This window comes from Scardinius erythrophthalmus (genome assembly GCF_964197995.2).
Source record: "Scardinius erythrophthalmus genome assembly, chromosome: 2".
Taxonomy (NCBI): Eukaryota; Metazoa; Chordata; class Actinopteri; order Cypriniformes; family Leuciscidae; genus Scardinius; species Scardinius erythrophthalmus.
The window spans coordinates 25,235,425-25,260,888 of record NC_138222.1 but is presented as its reverse complement, the minus strand read 5'-3'; the positions used below and the strand labels follow the sequence as shown (position 1 = coordinate 25,260,888).

General features: G+C 37.4%; 1 protein-coding gene across 3 annotated transcripts in view; it reads right to left on the bottom strand.

Annotated features, from left to right (window-relative positions):
• Positions 1 to 25,464, bottom strand: part of stim2b (stromal interaction molecule 2b) — a 60,086-nt gene that overhangs the window by 16,511 nt on the left and 18,111 nt on the right. For all 3 annotated transcript variants that reach the window (XM_081357260.1, XM_081357259.1, XM_081357258.1), the window contains 3 exons: positions 16,135 to 16,265; positions 12,944 to 13,055; positions 1,169 to 1,280 (listed from right to left, as the gene is read on the bottom strand). In XM_081357260.1, the coding sequence (XP_081213386.1) occupies positions 1,169 to 1,280; positions 12,944 to 13,055; positions 16,135 to 16,236 (326 nt within the window). In that variant the 5' untranslated portion in view covers positions 16,237 to 16,265. The remainder of the gene's footprint in view (positions 1 to 1,168; positions 1,281 to 12,943; positions 13,056 to 16,134; positions 16,266 to 25,464) is intronic.

The window sequence follows — 25,464 nt, the reverse complement described above, 5'->3', positions numbered from 1 at the left end:
TGTGCTGCCACACTCATACTGGGCATAACTGCAGGTGAAAGGTGATCTAATGCTGTGACATCATTTCATGAGTCATGGAGAAGTGGTCGTGAGGGGAAACTCAACACCATAAACCTTTCTTTGCCCCCCACACTTACGCAGGTCTTCACTGTCTGTGCACTGACACGTCATCACCACTAGGGGGAAGCGCTGCTGTTAATCTCACATTTGGTGATTATTATTTTTATTATTTTTATTGGTGTATCAGCATTGAATAGCCTAACTAATAAAAATTAATATTAAAAAATACACAAAATAAATTCTTAAAAGGCTCTTTTTTTACTTTTAGCGGTAACACTTTACAATAAGGTTTATTTTTATACATAATGCATTAACTAGCATGAACAACGAGCAATATATTTGACAACATTTAGTATTACCCTTTAATGTTAGTTAATAAAAATGTTCATGATAGTGCATTATCTAATGTTAACAGGTTAACCTTTGTTTTAGTAAATGTTGAGATTAACATTAAGGTAAGTAAATCCTGTAGAAGTATTTTTCTGTATTAGTTCAATGTAGTTAAAGGAGAAGTTTACTTTTAAAATGAAAATTCTGTCATCATATACTCACCCTCATGTTGTTTCAAACCTGTATGAATTTCTTTCTTCTGCTGAACAGAAAAGAAGATATTTAGAAGATTATCAGTAACCAGACAGTTTTTGGGTCCCATTGACTTCCATAGTAGGAAAAATATATACTATGGAAGTCAATGGGACCCAAAAACTGTCTGGTTACTGATAATCTTCTAAATATCTTCCTTTCTGTTCAGCAGAAGAAAGAAATTCATACAGGTTTGAAACAACATGAGGGTGAGTATATGATGACAGAATTTTCATTTTAAAAGTGAACTTCTCCTTTAACTAATGCGAACAACTGAAGCTTTATTGTAAAGTGTTACTCTTTTAGAGAGAAAGTTAAGATACTACTACTAGTTTCAACTCTCTATAAGGTTCTGTCACAATAAGTGTAGCTTAAAAATCACACTCAATAATGCATGAATGAAAAAGAAAAAAAAAATTGTGTGAGGCTGTGTTAGGCTTAGGAGTAGAAAGGTTGTTATAACTCAGTATAAAAACAATAGTCACTGGAGTCTATGAATGAAACACAAAAGTGCATGCGTGTTTACCGAGGTATCGTGTTGCCATCTACTTTAAAATCTCTGAAGTTTGTTTCATACTGAGGAAGCTCCACCGACTCCTTCAGCCATTGAACGGCATCCTCCAGTGTCCAGTTGTGCACTGAGAGCAAAGACAGAGGTGAGAAGACACATTTCAAAAACAAATTTGTAATCTTTTAACATGTTTTGAACTGAAAACTTCAACAAATAGGAAAAAAATTATTCATGAGCTCAATATTTAGTATTCGTTTCATCTGTGGCCTTTGGTCTACATACTGTAGTAGTGAAAAGAGATGTCAGGCCTAGGGAAATTGATTCAAATATTATTATATTTGTACGTGTTACAATTATGTTCTGTCTAATCTGCACCTGTTCTTGTTAGTCCCTGATTAGTTTACCTTTCTCCACCTGTGTCTAGTTAGTTTCCTCATTTCCTCCTGTGTATTTATATGTTCCGTTCAGTCCCTTGTTGGTTCTTGTTTACGTTGAATGTGGTTGTGTCTGTCCTGCCAAAGTTAGTTTCAATAAAAACCAAGGAATATGCTACAGTCCTTGTATGTTTTTCCCTATGAGCTATTTGTTTTTCAATGCATTATTTTCATTGTAAAATAAAACCCGAGCTTGCCTTTTTTGCCAGATAACTTTGTCAGATAAATACCTTAACCAAGTGTTTTGTTCTTCCCTCATATTCAATACACATATTTATTTTTGATGGTTTAATCAAACTTGTAGGGTCATTAAAAACAAATATCTCCGCCAGACATCGCTTTTAGCCACTACTGTATGAACATCAGTGAATAACATCATATAGCTGGGTTCAAATGCGTCCACAGCGACTTTAAACTTAAACTTTAAAAAGTCATGAAGAATAAAAATATATATATTTTTTTAGATTCTGTACTATTTCTATAGGTCACAAATAATTAAATTGTGGCTCTTTGTACAGATGGTCAGATGTTCTTCCACTGAAGCATTGGATCATCACAAATCATGCTGGAGAACAGCAGCCTGGACATCAGGTTTGACACAAACTTGTAAGAGTTCATGCAGCTCAAGTGTTGTTGTCATTAAAGGGGTGATGAACAGTAACAGAGGTGCCAATTGTGGTGATGGACAAGTGTAAACTCCAACAGGTGCTTTTACTGTGGTACAGTAAGTGCGAGGGCAGGGGGTGTTATATAAATTGGTCAGTAAACTGTGCAAAAGACATAGGGCAATATATATATTTACGAAACACCATGTAGTTCAGTTCTCTTGGTTTTTTTGGTCAGAACCAGAAAAGAAAATTAAACATTTATTGTCATGGTTCACTTAACATAAACACTATCATTTTTAACATAGAAAAAAAAGCTTTTATGAGGTGAGATCAGAGTGAGTGGGGCACTTTTTGCCACCCAGTCAACCTGAATTCACCCTATATTTTACGACGGACCTTTCCGAACATCCAAAGCAATGCTGTGTGCTGGGTGTAAATGTGCCTTGTTGTACATGTTGGTATTTTTACCAGCAAAGAACTCGCAAAGAGCTTATGAAATGTGCAGACGAGTCAAAAGTTCGTTTGGAAGCTGACTGAGAAACGTCACCCGAAAACGTGGGTCTCTGTCTGCTTGTTTGGTGCGCAACAGGGGCCGGATTCACAAACATTCTTTTTGCCGATTTCTTCTTACTTTCTAACTTAAAGGAGAACTCCGGTCAATTTTAACATTGAGCTCATTTTTTTGTACATTTGGAGTGCTGTCAGTACAGAGAACAACGACAAAAATCGGTGTTGCCTACACCGTGTTATCCTCTTTTTAAAATTTGCACCCTGTTGACTTCAATGGGGCAAGTTTTAATCCTGCTTTTAGTCTCTTAACATCCTTGATGTGTCATTACAAGTGCACAGAAAATGTGAGTTATTCCTTCAGAGTGATCACGGGTGAATCTGACTGCAGTAGATGTGAAAGATATGAATAAAAATGATGTTATTTCAGCCAGCGCACATACCTGTATTTTCTTCCTGTTTTCGGTCGAAGTCCATAGTAATCGATTGTCGAGTTCACGCGCGTGATCATAGGTAACTAAACCTATGCGGGTGAACTCGACAATCGATTACTATGGGCTTCGACCGAAAACAGGATGTAAATACAGGTATGTGCGCTGGCTGAAATAACATAATTTTTATTCATATCTTTCACATCTACTGCAGTCAGATTCACTCGTGTTCACTCTGAAGGAATCACTCACATGACCTGTGCACTTGTAATGACACATCAAGGATGTTAAGAGGCTAAAAGCAGGTTTAAAACTTGCCCCATTGAAGTCAACAGGGTGCAAATTTTAAAAAGAGGATAACACGGTGTAGGCAACACAGATTTTTGTCGTTGTTCTCTGTACTGACAGCACTCCAAATTTACAAAAAAATGAGCTCAATGTTAAAATTGACCGGAGTTCTCCTTTAAGAATAAAGATGAGAATATTTTGTATTCTCAAACTTTTCTTTAGAATGTTCTTATCTTTTTTTCTTAAGATAAAGATTCTTTTAAGTTCAAATTTAAGAAGTATTCATATTCCCAAAAATATTGTTGTTTTTTTAAATCCTCATAAATAACTTCATAAATTTAGGATAACCTCCAACCTGTTTTAAATCCCCAAAGGCAAGATGTTCAATGAATTTATTGGGTTGTTTCAAATATTAAGCATTATAACATAACACTAGCTACACGTAATACAAATTGTGGATGAGTGACACCGATTGCTCATGAAAATCACTACTCTAGCTAGAACTAGTGAGGCAGCGCGCATAGATACAGGACGAACTCACTCTAAAGAGAGAGCACAAAAAAGACAGAGTGCAAATGAATGGGAAAGACTGCTGAATCTTGAGACATGGGCTCTTTAAAAATAACTATTTAAACTTGACACTGTGCATTAAAAACGCTGTGATTAACTCCCATCAAGCTAGTTGTGATGACTACACGCTTATACATATCTAAGTAATCTATAGGCAGCTCAAAAAGACACACTTTGAGGTTTTAATTCACTGACTCTCCAGCAAATACCTTTCAATCAAGCAACACAAAAGACTGTGGTTTTCTTCTTAAGAAAAACATTCAAATGTTCTTCAGAAAATATTTGAACTTCTTAGGAATTTGCATTCTTCAGAACTGCTTAGAGGTTATCTTAAGAATTTTCTTAAAGGAGAACTCCGGTCAATTTTAACATTGAGCTCATTTTTGTGTAAATTCACATGGCTGTGCACTAGTAATGACACATCAAGGATGTTAAGAGACTAAAAGCAAGTTTAAAACTTGCCCCATTGAAGTCAACAGGGTGCAAATTCTAAAAAGAGGATAACACGGTGTAGGCAACACCGATTTTTGTCGTTGTTCTCTGTACTGACAGCACTCCAAATTTACAAAAATTGAGCTCAATGTTAAAATTGACCGGAGTTCTCCTTTAAGGGGATTTTCGTGAATTCGGCCCCAGGGTTCAGTTGGCAACCGCACAAGAGTGAATTATTTTAATCAAACCAAACATGCAAAGTTTTGAACACAATCTACATGTCCCCACATGAGAACCTGAGTCAAATACATATCATTGTTTCAATTTCCATCTGACTAGACATACTCGCTCAAATTATGTTGACAGTATAATATGTAATGAAAACAATTGTCTCAAATGCAAAAGATTTTAGGACCCAACTGTACAGTATGATTTCTCAACTTGTAGTTGACATCAAGAGAACAGAGTGAACCTGCACAGGTGTTGTACAGGGAGATGGCCACTCATGATAGTTAATTACTTAGTTGTGAACAAAATCCATTGCCAATTAATATAATGACTAAACTATCATATTTCATACTCCAACTGAAAACCAGACTACACAACAGGGCAGTGTCTCAGATTACATCTCCGAGCCTCAACAGAGCCTGATGCTGTAAGATGCCATCACTGTATTAGAGGCTCAGTGGGTAACACACAATCTTTGTTTAGAGCTGCATGTGCAAGATTAGTCAATTCAGTGACATCACTCCATTCAGACTCTCATGACATCACCACTAGGAAACCCTGAGACCAAACACGTAACTGTCCAATTAAATTAATTTTATACTAGTCGCTACATATGAGCGTGTGACAAAATAATTTTATATCACAATAACAGTACACACTACCGTTCAAAAATTGAAAAGAAAATTGTATTTCTGTTCAAAAGAAATTTTTTATTTAGCAAGGACACACTCAAAAGTGATAGTAAAGACATGTATAATGTTACAAAAGATGCCTATTTTAAATAAATGATGTTCTTTCTATTCGTTATAGAATCTCTATGAATTCTGATAATAATAATATTTCACACTAATACTGTTTTATCATATAAATGCAGCCCTGATGAGCATACGAGACTTCTTTCAAAAACAAAAGTTTGAACAGTAGTGAATATGGTTATATTGGTAACACTTCTTGTTAGTTCACAGTGCATTGATTACTGTTAACTGATTGTCACATATTGTGTGGTAGAAGATAACAATAACAGTCTTTATTAAACTTCACAAACTCAGCCCAAACCCTAGAAAAAAATCAGGGAACAATGACACCATACATTAACGAGAACCGACCAAGGCTGCGTTTGAGTCCATTCTTCTATGCCCTTCCCTCGGTAACTTCCCTCCAACTCGTTCACTTGGATGTACGTCATTGCTTACGTTGCACGAGTGCACACTACTGGCGGAACCCTTGCAATGTGTTTAAATGGTATAAAAAACAGGGTTTAAATACACAGAGCAAGCAAAGGGAGCTAAATGAAATGAAGGTGAAACTGCGAAAATTAATAAGTAACTATGGAAACAAACTAGGGCATGATCAGTAACTAAGTTCACACTCATTCCAAATCCGATTATTTGTGTATGGGTCAATGACGTATAATGATTTTCGACAGGCCAATTTTAAAATACAAAAATAAATACCTGTTGCAATTGTTCAAACATTAAGGATGTTGTGTACACCTAAATTCATTTAAAAAATGTAATTTAAGTGATTTTAGTGTTTCTTCATCTAGATGAATTGTCGGTAGCCTTAAAAAATGTCATGTGGTGCGACCGTGATTTATCTTAAAATTAATTAATTTCCTTAACATGCTTAAACATTTTTTTTACAAGTTCTCAGTAATTAAAGTGTTTAGAAACCAAATGATTTCATCATTTTTTGTTCTATAATTTCTGAGTTGCCTTCTTAAATCTAGTTAACAGACTTATTTTTCCTGTAAATCACATAAAACTGATAAAAAATGTTTTAAAAATATCATTTACTAAAGCATATTGGAATCTGATCTAAAATTATTGACTGTCCACATTGTGTATCGCAACTGTTCAGATCTGATTCGTGTGTCCATGCCGCTCTTGCGTTTTATATCTGCATTGGTTTATACGATCGAAACACGATCAGAGCATTCAGACTGAAACAGATTTCCAGAAATGCGATTTGAATAGGATTTCAAACCACATATGAATATAGCTCGAAACGGATTTATGTGATGGGATTTTTTGTGTTGAATGTGATATTTGGCCAATCGCACTTGCTAAATCTGATCAGATTTCAATTGGATATGCACAAAAATCTAATTTGGACTGACCGTCTGAACGTAGCCTAAAGGTCCCTGCACACAGAGTCTGAAATTATCCTCCGAAATGTTTGCAGAGTTAAAAAATAAATACGACCTCATGTTGTGTCAATCACATTTACACACTGCCACCGAAATTTACATCCATCATTAAAAAAATTGGATCGGGTTAGATTTTATGCGTTTTTTGTATCAGTAGCAAGCATTTTGAGAGGTGTTTTGACAATTCAGAGCCACCGAATGACGAATACGAAGAAAACGCATACGAAGGACCTTAAGAATGGAAACACAGGCAAACAGGAACAAAACAAAACCAAACTAAAACACAAACCTGACACTAATACAACTTTTGATCCTAAAATCTATTAGTAAATGTTGAGATTAACATTAAAGGTGCAGTAGGACATCTGGGAAGATGCTAACTTTAGCCTGATAGCACTAAAAGTGTACGTCCCACCCTTCTTGCAAATCGCCGTCCAAAGCCACGCCTCCTGAAAGCATGAACACGCAGAGCCCAGAAGAACCGAGACAACGTTACTGCAATACATCATGTGTCATTCACCAGTGAGAAAACTTTATAGTACAGTTAGTAACACTACAATACCAAACATAAACAAATTCTTAAAAACGGAATTAGATGCAGCAAGTTTCGGTTTGTTTAGCTAGCAAAACTTGTCAGTGTTCCATGCCAGGGGTTCCCCGATGAGAGTCTGGTTGTTGTTACTGCTTGCCTGCCATTCTCACTCTGTCTGCACAGCGTATGTGAACGCGCTGATGACTTTTTGTGTCTGCGTGAGCAGTGTTGTGCAAGCACACATTAGCCGCTTTCCGACCAAGTAGTTCTAGGAACTTAGTTCTAAGAACTACTCTCCCCCAAACTCGGTTTTGCTGTTTGCGTTCGCACTGGCCAAGTGGCCATAGGAACTGGTAGGAGGGGTAAGGGAGTGACGAAGCACGGTGACTTTTATTTTGACGGCGCTGAGACGCCAGAGCAAACAATGCTCGCATTCTCTGTGTTTATTAGTTAGCGATCTGTCAAACAGTACTGTTTAATATCTTATTAGATAGAACTGTTATAGAAAGTTGACAGTATATGAAAAAAGGTTATTAGCCTACATAATCATGTTTGGCTTGGTCCCCTCAAAGTTGCGTTGGATTTTCTCTTCAGCATTTAAGGTTTAGAGACCCATCTATCACTGTTTTCCATGTTTGTATAGTTAGTTTCTGGAGTAAATATATAGGCTATAATCTGTGTTTACATTCTAGCTGTTTTAAAAATGCCAGGTGCTGGTATTTTGCGTGCGTTCGGTCAATCAGCGTACACTAACGTCACGGATAGTTCCTATAGTGCTGGTTTAGACCCTACTCTGAAGTAGGACCTAAATTAGTTCCTACAAATGGAGTTCCTAGAACTAAAATCGTTCCTAGTTCCTGCGGTGCGAACACGCTAACATCCGGGTACTATAGCCAATAGTTCTAGGAACTATGAAAAGGTTCCTCCGGTCGGAAAGCGGCTATTGACCGACAGGGAACACGTGCTATAGGAACGTTTGGACCGAACACAATGATTGAATGAACATTATATGGTCGATAGACGACATATATTTATACCGAACACAATGATTGAACGAACATTATATGGTCGATAGACAACATATATTTATAAAAATACATTTAGACCGCTTAACAGAGTGATTGCTATGAGGATATGAGGAGACTTTCAACCAGCATAAGAAAAAATGTTTCTGCAGAGAATCACCTACGGCACCTTTAACTAAGATTAAATGCCGCAAAAGTATTTTTCATTGTTATCTCATGATAACTACTGTAGTTAACTTATGTTAACCAATGAAACCTTACTGTAAAGTGTTACCGTTGTTTTTGCTATAAATTCAAAAAAAATATTTTATTACATGAATTTGACATGAAACTGATTTCTGGATAATCCATTTCATTATTATAATTGTTAAAGTTTTATCAACTTTAACATCAACTGAATTCTATATTGATGTGGCAAAGTTGGGACATTAATGCATTAAAACAAGTCATTTCTCATCTTCATTAGTTTGGGACACAACTTGCTCAATTTTTTCAAATTATTCCATGTTTTTGCTCTCATAGGCCCTGCCCAATGATATTATGGAATAAACAGTAAATTAAAATGGAAACCTAAACTTCCGGTCTAAACACTTCCGGTGTTTCTTTGAACGCTGTGTGGGAACGCTGTGCGCATCTGGCTGCCGCTCCACGCTTCGTCGTCTATTGTTTCGTTTGCTGTGCCCGCTTCTTGGACAGTTGGTGTTTCCCTCTCTGCAACCTTCTACAAACTGGACTTATTTTTATTTTATTTTTTCTATCTACTTGGCTGAGCGTACTTTTGTTGTTGTTACCGCTGGGAACTCTCTGCTGTCAGCCTGCTACGAGCCCTCTCACCCTTCTCTCCTCCATCTGTAGTTGGACTGACTGTGAGGTGAGTTAACTCTCTGCTTACCAGTAGTTCGATTAGCTTGCTGTCAGGTTGGGTAGCTTTCCTCTCCGTAAGCTTTTATAGATGTTGTGATGGTTGTGGTCCTGGCTAACGTGACTTTGCTGATAGCTGATTTTCTCATGGCGATTACAAACACACCAAAGGCTGTAGCACTCGTGCTGTCTCTGGTCTCCCTTATTTTTACTGGGTTACCTTCCAACATGGATTTTGGATACCTGTCTCGCGAACTCAGGGCGCTTAATCGGCACCCACGCCTCGACTCTGAAACGTACGAGCACTGCCGCTCACTCGGGATCACCCGGCGTCCGCGCTACGTGCACCGTTCAGTCCGAAGGATCATTAACTATCAGCAATCAACACCAAATGTGATCCCGTGCATCTGGTCAAATAACAGAACTCTGGTCAAACCGAAACGCCAACTAAGCGACTGTCGTCCACCGCGATCGCTTGTCTGCGTAAAAAAGTCAGATTTTAATGTCAATTTAGCTGATAACTCAGATATGCTGCAAAACCACCTTGCTCTGCTGAACTGTCGCTCTATCTCGGACAAAGGCCCCTACCTAAATGAACTTATTACTGACAAAAACCTGGATATGATATTCCTTACTGAGACCTGGCAAACACCAAATGACTTCATGCATCTTAATCTGCTAACACCATACGGATACCAGCACCTGTCTAAGCCGCGTTTATCTGCTAAAGGGGGTGGCCTTGCGGTCATCTTTCGCAACTCCATAACACTTGCCCAACTGGACTTCCACACTACTACGACTTTTGAATATATGGTTTTGAAAATTTGCTCGAACAGTCCCCTAATAATCATCCTGATTTATAGACCACCCAAACAACAAAACGATTTTTTCTCTGAACTAAGTGAACTACTAACGCTAGCCTGTGATTCATCATCCAAGGTCATCTTGCTTGGTGACTTTAACATTCATGTTGATACCCCCTGTTCAAATAGGACTCAACTAATGACTGTTCTGGACTGTTTTGAACTCTATCAGAATGTTAACTTCCCAACTCATACTCACGGCCACACGCTTGACTTAGTTTGTACATCTGGCTTGAATGACATCTCCATCAATGGTCTGGTTACTCCTATCTCTGATCACAAGCTTATTACCCTTGATTTTACATTAACTTGTCCAACTAAATGTACTGACAATATTAACATCTCTTATCGTAAGATCAATGCTATTAATGCTAGTGTGTTTGCTGCATCTATTACTACTTCTGCTATTTCTGATGTTTTTGATTTCACCTGTCCATCCAAAATATTTGATTTGTACCATTCTGCTATTTCTGACGTTTTAGATGAGCATGCTCCAATTAGGACTAGGTCTGTTCCTTTGTCCCACTCTTCGCCGTGGTTTAATGCTGAGCTACGTGCTATGAAAGCAAGAGGCCGACAGCTGGAACGTCTTTATCGGAAAACCAATCTAACTGTACACTTTCAAGCATTTTCGGACCATATTAAGCTTTACAAAACCGCCTTAAATACAGCTCACTCTTCCTATATCGCTAAAATCATCAATAACGCAAACAACAGGCCTAAAACACTATTTAGCATTGTAAATAAGCTTGTTCAGGCACCCGCGCACAACGCCTGTCTACAAGAATCTGACAACTTGTGCTGTTCTTTTCTGCAACACTTTCAGGGAAAGTTGGATGCTTTACGTGGGACTTTTAGTGATGAACCGACCACTTCTAGTTGTGAGCAAGCTCAGATACAAACACTCAATAACTTTATGCTGACCAACCCCATCTTGATTAGTGAAATTATACAGAAATCCAATTCTTCTTCTTGCCGGTTGGATCCTGCACCTACAACCCTTCTGAAACACTGTACCTCTGTCATTTCTGCACCTATCTCACATCTTGTAAACATGTCTCTTCTCTTTGCCTCTGTTCCAGTCTCACTAAAGACGGCCGCAGTTACTCCTATTCTTAAAAAAACAAATCTGGACCCAACTGACTACGCTAACTATCGCCCAATCTCCAATCTACCGTATGTCTCAAAAATCATGGAAAAGGTTGTCGCCACTCAATTGCAGTCATATCTATCCCTCAACAACAGTTTTGATTTATTTCAGTCTGGTTTTCGCCAAAACCACAGTACTGAAACTGCATTAGCAAGGGTTATCAATGACCTCTTACTCTTTGGTGACTCGGGAAACCTTTCCTTACTTTTACTACTCGACCTCAGCTCAGCTTTCGATACAGTCTGCCATAAAGTCTTACTCATGCGCCTCTCAGAGATTGGTATCTCAGGAGCCGCGTTATCCTGGTTTTCCTCCTATCTGACAGATAGGAAATACTACATCACTATGCACAATTACAAATCTCCCACTGTCACTCTCAAACAAGGTGTTCCACAGGGATCAGTTCTCGGCCCGTTACTATTTATTATTTACGTTTTGCCTCTCGGACAAATTATTCGCCGCCACGGTTTTCAATATCACTGCTACGCCGACGATATCCAAATATATACTGCTTGCCGACCGGATTCTATTCACCAGACCACATCACTATCATCATGTATCAATGAACTAAAGGCCTGGCTCAATTCCAATTTTCTCAGTCTGAATCTGACTAAAACAGAAATATTAATCACTGGCCCTACATCTCTAACAAAAAAATTAAGTAATATTCCCAGACTTGACCTCGAAGCTACATCAATAATTCCATCTGCCACTGTAAAAAACTTGGGTATTATTCTTGACCCTGCACTGACGTTCGACGCTTACATTAGTCAACTTTGTAAAGCGTCCTTTTTTCATCTGCGCCGTATTGCCAAACTCCGTCCCTATGTCAGCCCAAAAGACGCTGAAGCACTAGTACACGCGTTCATCACATCTCGCCTCGATTACTGTAATGTTCTTTTTTCTGGACTACCAGCACACTCTATCTCACGTTTGCAATATATTCAAAACTCTGCCGCAAGACTACTAACTTACTAAAAAAACTGCCCATATCACTCCAATTCTGTTTAAACTGCACTGGCTACCCGTGTCATCCCGAATCACTTATAAAATTCTTTTGCTTACCTTCAAGTCACTAAATGGTCTTGCTCCAGCCTATCTCTCTGACTTACTTTCTCCTTATATTCCCCCTCGAACTCTCCGATCTTCTGGCTGTGAACTCCTATGCGAGCGGAGATTTCGTCTGTCGTCTATGGGTGGCAGGTCTTTCTCTGTTATAGCCCCTAAGCTATGGAACTCTCTTCCGTTGGCTCTCAGGACAACAACCACGTTGAATGAATTTAAGCATAAACTCAAAACACATTTGTTTAATCAGTATTATCAGCCATGAAAATGTTAATTCGACATAACACAGTCACAATGTTAACTTAGGTACCAATAATCTACTGCATCTTTACTCCAACTGCCCACCATGCTGTCTGTAATTAATGTTTGTTGCCTCTGTTTTTATGTTTGTATTGCATATGTAATGTGATTTGCAACTGCAATCACTCACTACTTGGACTGGGCAAATGTCCATTGTCCGTTTATTTGTAAACTGCTTGTTATTTACTGTCATTGTGAAGCGTCCTTGAGCTTGGGAAAGGCGCTATATAAATTAAACTTATTATTATTATTATTATTAAAATCTCTACCAGTGGACACATTTTTTTCTGTCACTCAAAGCTGTATCCGCCACACAGCCCATGTTTTCTCTGTCCATCTCTTTTTACCTTCTGATAGTTTCCAGCTCTTCCACAGCTCCTCCACTGTGATGTGCTGGTCCTCTCGGTGAAGATTACTGTGTTTATTGGTCTGTTGCTGCTTCATGTCCTCTATTATAAACTGCAGAAGAACAAGAAGATAACGTGCTCAGACCATAGGAAAATGACTTCTTATGAATTAGTTCATGCCATATCATGTTTTATTTGGCTTCAGGGTGCAAGCGACTCTATCGGAGGCTTTAAAGGTTTCAAAAAATATCTTTTAATATCATGCAAATATTTTCAATGCAAAAAAAAGACACAAGAGAAACATCACATGAATCTCATATCCATTGAGTTACATGACAATAATTCACTTTTCAGATGCTTTTAACCAAAGCGACTTACAAATAAGGAAAAAAAAACAAGTGATTAATCATAATGAGCCAACAACATTTGCAGTGCTAATGACCAGAAGAATACATAACTGGAGCAGAGTTTTATAGCACAATAAAGCTATTAGAATAAAGCAAACTAGATAAGTGTGAAGCTCTCTGTGGTCAGATCTGTGTAAACTGTGTATCTCTCTGTGGTTCAGCTTATTTGTGTGCTGCACATACATGATGGAAAATGTCCTTATCCCTTAAACTGTAACATCTTTGGTGTTCCTGGTCAAAAATTACCAGCCTACAAAAAAATAGCTTATAAATCTCTTGTTATGCTATATTATCACCTAATTTTGGATTCAATCTTTATATCAACTTGTTTTCTTTTAATTAGGACAGGTTTTGTATTTATTTTTGAAACTGATTGATCTGAGCCTCATTGATATGAGAATAAAGTTCATCTCTTTGTGAAAGAAAACACGTGGACAAAAAGATTGAATCCAGTATTTGGTGATATTATAGCATAACAAGAGACTTATACCCCTGGTTTCACAGACGAGGCTTAAACCTAGTCCCAGACTAAAATGTATGTTTGAGCTGTCGAAACTGAAAGCAACTTGCACTGACATATATTAAAATATGTCAGTCCCATTGTTGTGTCTCAAGATGCACACCAGTAATGTTTTTTTTTTTTTCTCTAAGGTGTGTTTATAAAAGGTACTTCAAATGTTCTAATTGAACTAAGGCCTAATCCTGGCTTAATCTAGGCCCTATTTGTGAAACCAGGCCATTAGCTTTTTTTTTTTTTTTTTTTTTGCATTAAGTATAACAAGGTGAACATTTTGGGAAGTAGTTCTACCCTGTGTGAGCAAAGTCAGAAAGTTTAAGTCCAATGCGATTACATTAACTAACATTTTTGGGAAAAAGAAAATCCTCTCCGGGTCAAAATGACCTGAACACAACATAAGGGTTATGCAAATCAGCGGTTTGATTGTCCTTTCTGTTTATGAATTATGTTGCTATCTTCAAATACTCATAACCAACAAACGAGAGGCAAGACATCTTTAAAGTCGTGTAGGCTTATTTAGCAACTCTCTCTCTCTCACACACTCTCACTCTCTTTCTCTCTTACACACACACACACACACAGACACAGGAATCTGCTGTGTCCTGAAAGAGGACACCAACTTTCAGTCGCTGTAAGGAGAAATTCTTGGGCCTCTTCTTGAAACAGTTCTTGAGCCCAGAAGCACCTGCCATGACCAGAAACAATACTCAAAACACGTCACGTCCTCACTTACCTCACGTGTATATATACAAAAATTATCACTTAAAATCAAAGACAGCTGAACAGACAAAAAAACAGGAAAGTAAATGATATTTTCACTTTTAATCTTGTGGTAGTGAGCAAACCTGAAGGCAATGGTGAAGGTCACTGGTGAAGTCTGTACATTTTAGTGTGGAAAAACTAGAAGACACTAGTTTACTACCTCTTGTGAAGCATTAGGATGTTAATATTATTTTAAAAGACAAATAGCAATTTATAACCTGTCATGTTTACTTCCAGTTGCAATAAAATGTAAAAAAAAGAAAAAAAAAAAAGAACTGAAGATCCATGTAGTACAAGGATTACAGCAGGGCAATGAGAGAAATCAAACTGAGAGGTGCATTGTGGGATTTACACTTTTGAGTAGAGTCTGTTATTCCATATACATAATGATTTTTATACGGTACAAACTGTATATTCTATCCCCTAAGCCTACTCATCACAGAAAACTTTCTGCATTTTTACATTTTCAACAAATATCACTTTATAAGCTGTTCTCCTCATGGGGACCAAAAACCTCACAAGGACAAGGATTTCAGATATTGCCATCTTTATGGGGTAACGTAAGGTATGCCTGAAGCACACGCGCACACACACACACACATACACACACCTCATAACTTCTAACAATGGCTGGAGATATTTGAACTATTCAAAAAGGTTTAATATTCAATTCAATAACATTAGTTAATATAATAGCTAACATTATTAACCAGTACTTTATCAGCATTTATTATTCTATGTTGAAGTAAAATTCTAAACTTACTAAAACATTTTTATAATTTACAGTTTCAATTATTTACCGTATTATGAACAAACATGCATTAACAAAGAAAAATAGTATACATAAATTAACATTACCTTAGATTAATAATTGCTGTGAAATGTTCATTGTTAGCTCATGATAACATGGTAAATTAAAACGTCCATCGTCTTATAATTCCACATAAATATTCATGATTGTGGATTCCTTTTATTGGAAAAGATTTGTATCCATCTAAACACACTGTTTCTGTGAAACAAAATGGCAATTAGCATGTAAGGTCACATACAGTAAATCATGTCAAAGCCAAGATTATATTTAACTGGTACAGAATGTGTTGCATGTTTCGATCACGTTTAGGAAGATATGCATATGTATGTGACACATGCATGTGACATAAAGCTTTAACATCTCATGAAGCAAATTATGCAAGGATTTTTCATCATGAAAACCAACACACACACACACACACACACACACACACACACACACACACACACACACACACACACACACACACAGTAATATAGTAGCCCTATGGGAGAAGTACTCAGATGTCAATGGTCTCTTCTTGCAGGCAAGAATCAATGTCAACTTTGCCCTTTGAGGTCCCTGGTAGGTTTAAGCTTTAGTAACCTGTTTTTAAGCCCCCTCGACCCCTTCAAAAAATGCATGCACACATATAGAAACATGCCCCCTCCCCACTCCAACAAATGCATTATTGTATTAAATGACATATGCTCACCTCAACACTCTCATTCACTTCAATTCCTCCATCGTTGTCGTCGTCTAGCTGCTTGTGAATGTGCCGAAGCGCCTCTAAACTGAAGCGGTCGGCTTCGTTCATACATGGAGGGACGACTGTCAAACACGGGTCTGCAGGAAAAGATACACAATCAACCTTTGAACATAATTCAACTCAGCATTAAACTTCTGCTTTTCTACACAGTTCATTCCAAGTTTATTGCACACGCAGACATACATGGCAATTTTCATGCCTATGTAAACAAGACTTTCAACTAAAGATTGCTACATAATAATATTACTCATCAAGTTTTTAATCGAACTGTCTGTACGTGTGAGCATGTGCATGTCTGGGCATCTGTAGGGTTCTGTTTACACTGGTGTGCTTTCACCGGTCTTGACACGCTTATTAGGTTGCAGACTGTTGATATGGCAAATGGTGCTTGGATCACATCATGGCTCTTATTTAAGAGAAGACGCGTGAAGGAAGACGAATCAATCCTGTTTTAACAAACTATTACTGGGAAAGAGCCCTGATTGGATGAAACAGCACACATCACTGAGAAGCCCAAGTATATTTCCCAAGAGACAGACAGATTAAACAGAATTTTGTTTTTTAAATATATGATATTCTTCCTAAAATATAAAGGCAGCTATATATTTGCTTGTATGAAGACCCATGTATACTATATGAGAAAAGTATGATATTATGAAAAAATAAATGTTTTATATTGTTACTATAATTAAAATATCATCTAAAAAACTGACTTATTATTATTAAGAATCTTTATTCTACAAACTATTGCATCAAGGTTATGTGTACTGTATGTGTACTGTACTGTATCAAATACAACTTGAGGGTGAGTAAATGATGATTAATGATTTTTGGGTGAACTATCCCTTTAATTCCATGTTATTTACAATTACATTAAATGTATTATAGTCGACATTAAATGCAATTTTAAGACTTAAGTGTTAAGCGTTTTTAACCCTCTTAAGTAGGACTTGACTACATCTTTATGTAAGGTGACGAAGCAAATTTAACCCTCCTCAATAAAATTCAAAATGCAAAATGCTGCTAAACAAAATTAAACAAAAGAAGGTCTTCTCTTAGTATTTGCATTATGCCTTGCATGTGTTCCCCCATCGGATTGCATAATCATATTTGTGTGCCAGATGTCCCTGTCCACCCTCATTTCCATGTGTGTTTTTTTTTGCATAGAACTCACTTGTGCTGATGGGTGACATCACAGGAACACTGTGACAACAAGTAATGTCTAACAATTACAAATACGGTTTGTCAAACAGTAGGGTCCAAACTTTGAAAATGTGGGGTTTTGTTTGATTAAAACATGAAAAAGATTGTGGAAAAATGAAAACTGTTATGTTATGTTATGTTATACTGTAAATTAATGAGAAATATTCATATGTCGAGTAAATTAGTGACATAGATCAGGTGAGAATTTGTACAGACAAAAGTATTTGTTCTTGCTTCCATTCCAAGCACAATATGCTCTTTGGAGAACATGGTCATCAAGTTGGACGCACAAGTTCATGCAGTTCGAGTGCCGCTGTCATTAAACATTCTGAAATGTGTTTACTTTTCAGAAAAATTAATGTAATGACAAATTGTATTCAATTAAAAAATGATTCAAAATGTCCTACTTTTGGAGTCCACTGTACGTATCATTAAAAGTTTTTTAACAACATGTTTAGATTAGCAAAGAAAACAAAAAAAGACTACTGATGATATGCAGGTCACTTTTCATTCGTGACATTGCTGAACTTACTAACAAACCTCACCTAATACATACAGGATGTGGCAGGAAGTGACACGGTGAGGGGGAGAATAAATAAAACCATGTAGCAAAAATAGTTCTGAAGAACAAAATGAGTGGAATTAGGACACGCAAAGCTATAAATAGATTTTTGTTTCCAGTTGTCAGGAAGTGGTTTATCTAAATGACAAAGAACAGTACGGGCCTCCATGAGAAATACACACACACATACACAAACCTTTGAAATGACAGAGGCAGGAGGCACAAGTTACAAATAAAAGATAAACCGCCACTTGCTAAAACTTTCTTTCCATGATATAAAGGCAAGAGAAACTAGAGTCCTCAAAAAATCTTCAAAAGCCACTTTTTACTTAAGCTACGAATGACATGCCACAGATCCCCGTCTGATCAATTATTCTTCAGTCTATTTTTAATGGTGAAGGAAATCATTTTTCAACTGAAAAATTACACAAAAAAGTTGGTATATAAATGCCCAATCAAGAGCGACAAATGTCTATACATAAATATATCATAATATATATAGAAATTTCTAATGCAGTGTACAGATTTCAAATTCTGGGTCCCTTGGATAGGTCGCAAGACTTTAAAAATAGTACATTAAAAAGTACATTTCATTTAATTTATTTAAAAATAATATATATATATTTTTTTTATTACTTAAAATACATTCTAAAATATTTTATTAAATAAATAAATAATATTCATGCTGCTTATACACTAAAATTGACAGAAATTGTACCTTTAGGGGTACAACTAAGGCTGGCTATAGTTAAAAAAAATCGATACAGTTTCTGTTCTGTTTTCTGAGTCAGTTTTGGCAGTCTCAGTCGAATTGGTTCATTTAAAAGTTAGACATTTCAAGCTCTCTATATGCCTATTTCTCATGTCTGTGAGGCAAGTAGCCTATACGCTGAGTTTTGGTTCATTTGTGACAAGCTCCAGTTCTCCAAATAGTTGAAGACGGAGCAACTTTTTCAAGGCAATTCGGTCGGTGCCTAAACAGTATCGAACTCGACACCCAACCCTAGGTACAACAGCTTGTCACTAGTGCAGTACTCTTAAAGAATATTGTTGTAAAGTTTATCCGGGCCTTCATAGTAGTAACCTTTAACATAGTAGTACTAGGGCTGTCAAAAGATTAATCGCGATTAATCACATCCAAAATAAAAGTTTTTGTTTACATAATATATATGTGTGTACTGTGTATAATTATTTTGTATATATAAATACACACACATGCATGTATATATTTAAGAAATATTTGCATACATATACTGTATATATTTATATATAATTTATATTATATATAAATAAAAAAATTTTATATATAAATTACACATTTTTCTTAAATATATACAAGCATGTGTGTGTATTTATATATACAAATTTAATTATACACAGTACACATATTATTTAAACACAAACTTTTATTTTGGATGCGATTAATCACGATTAATCTTTTGACAGCCCTAAGTAGTACACATTATTACTACTCAAAAGTACTAATATGCACCTTTAGAGGAAGATAAGGGACAAATGTGTCCCTCTAAGTGTACTACCGCCGTGACAATCTGTACCCTAAAGCAGGGCAGGACCACTCTGGCCCTCAAGATCCATTTTCCTGCAGAGTTTTGCTCTGACCCTAATCAAACACACCTGAACAAGCTAATCAAGTTCTTCAGGATTACTAAAAACCAACAGGTAGATGAGTTTGATCAGGGTTGGAACTAAATGGTTCTCGAGGGCCAGAGTTGCCCAGCCCTGCCCTAAAGGTAAAATGTTTGCATATTTTTTTTCAGACAGTGTATGCATCTCTCTAGATAATGATAGGACTAAATGTAAAATAAATTTGCGTTCAGTTCAGAACGCAATCACACAACATTTTCCACAACCAAGTTATGCTACCCTTTTAATCTAGCTGGTAATTACAGAATTGCAAGAGAGAAAGCAACGTGTAAAGTAAATGCATACTGTGAGAGATCTGATATGTGCCTGGGACACTCGGATTACTGTTGGATGTCTCGCTTGAACAGAAGCAGGCACACTGCTGAAACACATAGCTTCTCACTTCCATCGGCTTTCAGAGGAAGTATGTCGGGATAGAAACAATGTGAGTAGAATTAAATGTGATATGAGCACTCAAAGAGTTTCTGTATGTGGAACCCGAAAGGAAGCTGACAGGCTGACAGAAAGTGAGACAATCTCTTTCTGTCCAACACACACACTGGGCCTCTCTAGAGACCGTAAGCTGAGAGGGTGAGAAGTCCAGTCAAACAAGAAATGCAATGAAATGCGTCTTTCAGTAATATATCACCTTGCTGCTAACATTACCTCAAAGAAAGAGAGAAAAACTCTGAGAGAAACAGGAATGTCTCATGTGTCTTTCCCAGCAAACTCTGCTCTGAGATGCTGTCATAGAACGGGAATAGTAGCCTAACCAGTTCTGGATCAGGGATCTCTGTTAGTTTTGGATCTCCGTTGTTTTCTCATGCTTCTAATATCACAACATGTCGACATACTAGGTAAAACAATCGTGTTGCTTTTGCAGTTTCATTACTTTATATTTACTGTAAAAGTTACATAACCAAATTCAGCAATCCACATTCACCGCACAAGATAACATATTTAAACAAAATGAATTAAACAAACTCAAAAATGAAAATTAATACAGTGCAATGTATTATTGCGATATAAATATACATAGCAATATTAAAGTTACAGAAAAGATTACAGATATTTTCTTCCATATTGTAATGTATTATTAAAAAAATGTAGGGCATGGAATTGGTTTTATCCATCGTTGATGATTCGATGGAGGCAGATCTGAATGCGAGCTTGAGGTTGACTGTAAGAAAGGGGTGGACTTTAGGCACACTAAATGATTCAAAAAATTGAGTTTAAAAAAAAAATTTGGTTTCCCTTTTGGGAGCTTTGTTTTTAAGAGTTTGGTGTAGTTCATGCATACATCAAACGCACATTATGCATGTTACTCAATCCAAATCTTAAACTGCACAACAAAAAAAGACAAAATTCCCTGTTATACACACAGATCTTGACCTCATTTTATTTTGCTGCATTTCCAAGCTTCCGTTTTAAAATAGCAAGATCACCAAATCGCAATACCAGTATAAAAACAGAAAGACACTTTTCTATACATGGGTGTGAAAACCACATTCACCAAATCTATTCAATCCCCTTTGCTCCTGTCTTTCTGAACCTCCATAAAAAGGCATATTATTCCTCCACGGACGGGGCACCTATAATCCTCTGCTTATGACATTGCATAAGTGTGTTAAAATATTTTTTTCCCCCTCAAAATCTGACAAGGCTCACAATCCAGGAGTTCAGACTTCCAGAAAAGGAGACGGAGCTTGTGCGCCATTACAGTGGGAATGTGCGGATTGAAGGTGAAACCCGAAGACCTGAGTGACTAACCACCAAAGCAGAGAGACCGTTTTAATTAGAGCAGATACTTATCTGTGATTGTATAAGCAACACTGAAGAGTGAAGAACAGTGTTTGCACTAAGAGGAAAGAGAGAAGTGCACATTCATGAGAGGAAGAAGAACCACACATCATCTGTTTGTGTTTGCAGATGATGAGTAGAGATATTAGTCACATAGGACTTAAACATAAAGACAGGACATCCAGTGATGAACTGCCTGAGGGAACTTCTCTTTTAAGATCAGTCAGTCAGAGGGGAGGAGGTCCACCCACGTACCTTCATGACCTAATGGCAAATGCAGAAGTCTGAACTGACAGTCAAAAAGTCAAAGGGGTCACAGCAAGTCGACTAAGACCTGGTAGATCATTGCTAGATTTTTAAAGGATTTTGTTTGCCCTGCCATCAGTTTCACTAGCCTGGTTCTACCAGACTCTCGTACATTTCATTTGTACAGAGAGTCTGGCCTCTCTCCATTGACAAGCGTTAACTTCCTTGTAGGCGGGTATTCTGTTGAAGTTTAAAACTATTGGATCTGCCCAGAGTCACTCTGGATCTGCCATAACCAATCGCTAACCTTTGGTCGTGACGTAACCCTACAACTCAAACTAACGCACGACATCAACGTCATCGTTCTCAGCCACTCCCTCTGTTCGCTGATTGGGCCGCCAAAAACCAAAGAATACACCACAATCCCAGACGTAGTACTGAAGGGAAATAAAATTGAGTGGAAGTACGCAGGAGGGCGGAGCCAGGCTACAGTTTCACTGGTCCCACCACTAAATATTATAGGCTACATTTTACTTTTAGTAATGAATTTTTTATGCACCAGAAATGCTTTCTTTAGATGAATAAAGTAATAAACAAGTACTGTGTTACAGTAACAACTCGAAATGATGCAAAACATTGCTGGTTGTTTATTAATTTTCAACCCACTCTAACTGATGATTTCAAGATTATCTCAAGTTTTTCATTTACAGTATGTTGGCTAGCAACATAATAGTGACATTTAAATAAATACAATCCGCAACAATAATATTCAGTCTCTAAAAAAAGTAGTGGTGGGCCGTTATCGGCGTTAACGCAGCTCTTATCGCGCGATAAAAAAAATATCGCCGTTAATCTATTCTCCAAGTTGGGTTCGGAGCTGGCTCAAGCTACACAAGCTATGATGACGCAATCTACCCGCGGCCACGAGGAACACCCGGCTGCAACGCATATTCGTCGTCATCTTAAGTAAACACTGTAACACAGCTGAAAGTGAAAACTGGTGAAAAAGATCGGTGCAACGAGCAGCAGCAAACTATATAGACAGTGTGTGTGAGGTAACAGTTCGGTAAGTTAAAACGTGACTTATCCGTTCTACCACCTCAAATTCAAAACGAAACATATCACTGAATACCAGCGCGCGCGTATTATTCCCAATATATCTGAGTGGTGTAGAACATAATCTCTGTCTGCGCCCGATTTTAAGAATCGTTGTTGTGTTTCTTTTTAACTGAAAAGACATCAGTTAGACAATATTCTAATTTTAAATTTGGGGTTTCATAAGCTCCAAGCGATAATAAACATTAGACCTACTTAAGTCTCTGCAGCTAGTGTACTTACATTTTATTTATCTGCAAAATTATGTTGTATACTTACAGTTTTGCACAATATATGTTCTCAAAACTACATACACCCTTTAAAAAAAAATACATTTAGCAGTTGTTTAGCAGGGTCTGTGTAACCTGTTCTGAAATGGCTTTATTATAATATCGTTATCGCAAGAGGCTGCAATGTATATCACAATATGGATTTTAGGCAACATCGCTAGTAGTTGATAATAACATAGGCCTACCTAATGTTGCCTACGGACGGTAACAGTACAGTAGTAACCTTTTACAGTGAGTAGAACAGCTTTCTCAAGCAGTTTGGGATGCATTTTGGAAACAGGAGATGAGCCCCTGGTCTAATGCGCCACCTGACTTGAGAAACCCGTTCTCAAAGACTTACTTTTATAGTCATTATTTGGGTAGCACACATATTCTGAATGCCTTTGGCAGAATTCAAATGAGCCATTTTAATCTAGATTAAAAAAATTAATCTATGCCCACCTCTAAAAAAAAGACATAAAAACGTATTGTAAGATTTACCCTGTTCTTACTGTTGAGTTCTGTATGAGTTTAAAATACTGCATTGAGGTGGACAAAATGAAGTGTTTAGTATGTTACAGATGTGTGAACTGCTGGTTTAGGTGTAAGAGGAAACCTGTAAAGTCAGGATGGTAATGTCCGGTTTTACAGACAAGGCTTAAACCTAGTCCCAGACTAAAATGCATGTTTGAGCTGTCGAAACGGAAAGCAACTTGCACTGACATATCTTGTCAGTCCCATTGTTTTGTCTCAAAATGCACACCATGTTTTGTTTGTTTTTTTCTAAGGCACGTTTGTAAAAGCTACTTAAATGTCCTAGTTAAACTAAGGCCTACTCCAGGCTTAATCTAAGCCCTGTCTGTGAAACCAGGTCTAAATATACTGCCCGGTGGTCTTATACTAAAAAAGGGGGCAATACTGTAGATACAAAACATACTTTGAATAGTTGTCTAAATATAAAAACACATGCCTGGTTAACATTTGTATACACTAAAAGCATTTGGTTATGGTGATATTTGCATTTATGTTGACATAAGAAACTGCTCTAGTCAAACAGTTCTTTATTAGTCTGACTTTTCTCGAAATAGCATAATCATTGTTGATTTCAGTAACATCATGAATATTGTGAGTAGGCTACCCTCTCGAGTTCCTGTTTGAGAACTGTGACTTCCTGTTTGTTTGGAACCACTTCCTGCAAACTCTCCTACAGATTCTCTAAAATGCCGCCAACACAAATATGACTTCAGCAGTTATGCAGGGAAATACGTCACCTATGATACAATATGAGCTATAAACACAATTAGACCTTACAAAAGCTGCCTACAGTTTCACTCCTTTTTGATTTCCATTTTAGCTTTACAAAAGGTTTAAGTTCAGGGATTTCTTGTCAATTTTCCCACAAGAGCATCTGGGCTTAATTTATCCAGTTGTTGAAGAAATTCTGCCACTTATTCAATGACTTCAATAGCGGTCTGATGGCAAGTCGACATAAAATTTCATGAGATTGAGAAGGTACAGATGGTGCAATAACATTACAAGTAGCTGAAACATTATATTTCAACGTGAATGTGGCAGACTGCAGATTAAGGGTGTGTTCACACTTGTAGTTCGGTTCACTTGGTACGTTTGGTCTGAAAAAAATTTTTTAAGAGCTTATTAAGGAGTCAAAACAGCAGCAGGAATCCCTCTGTCACACACACATATGAAGATGTGCTGCAAGGAGACGTGGTTTTGATGCCTGTACCAAACTGTGATGGGCAACATCGTGACTATGAGAAAATACAGGTATGCTTTAGCATTATGTCCTTTTAGGGTCACATCTTGGGACATTATGTCCCATTTTTGGTTCGCTTACATGTCTTTGGTCAGTGTTGTGTTCATATTTCATTTGAACCACACCAGAGTTCATTTGGAAGCGGACCGATACCCATATTTTCAGCGGCCTCAGTCCTCTTGTTTGGTGGCAGCATTCACGCTTATTCAAATGAACTGCACTAACAGAGCAATCGCACCAGAGTTCGTTTTAATCGAACCAAACATGCCAAGTGTGAACTTGTGAACTAAATCCCCTTTCACACAGAGCGTTGATCCCAGAAAATTACCATAGATATGCTAGAGTGTCTTCTGTGTGAATGTACACACATCCCGGGATTGATCCCGGGATGGGGACCTAGTAACATTGCTGGGATCAGTCCCAGAATGCGCCCTGTGTGAACAAAAGGAAGGACCAATGCCGTAAGGGGTGTGCCGTAGTGATGACGCATGTATCGTCACAATGACGTAGTAATCGTGCGACTCTTTGACCAGGGTTTTTTTTTTGTGTGTGTACTTCAAGGAACAAAGGAATTAAGGATGAAAGTTTGCACATCAACATCTAATGCCGGATCAGCTGCCATGTTGTTCAAAGCAATGCAAACTCTTCCGCTGTTTTACCTCAACAGTAACGTTTGCGACACG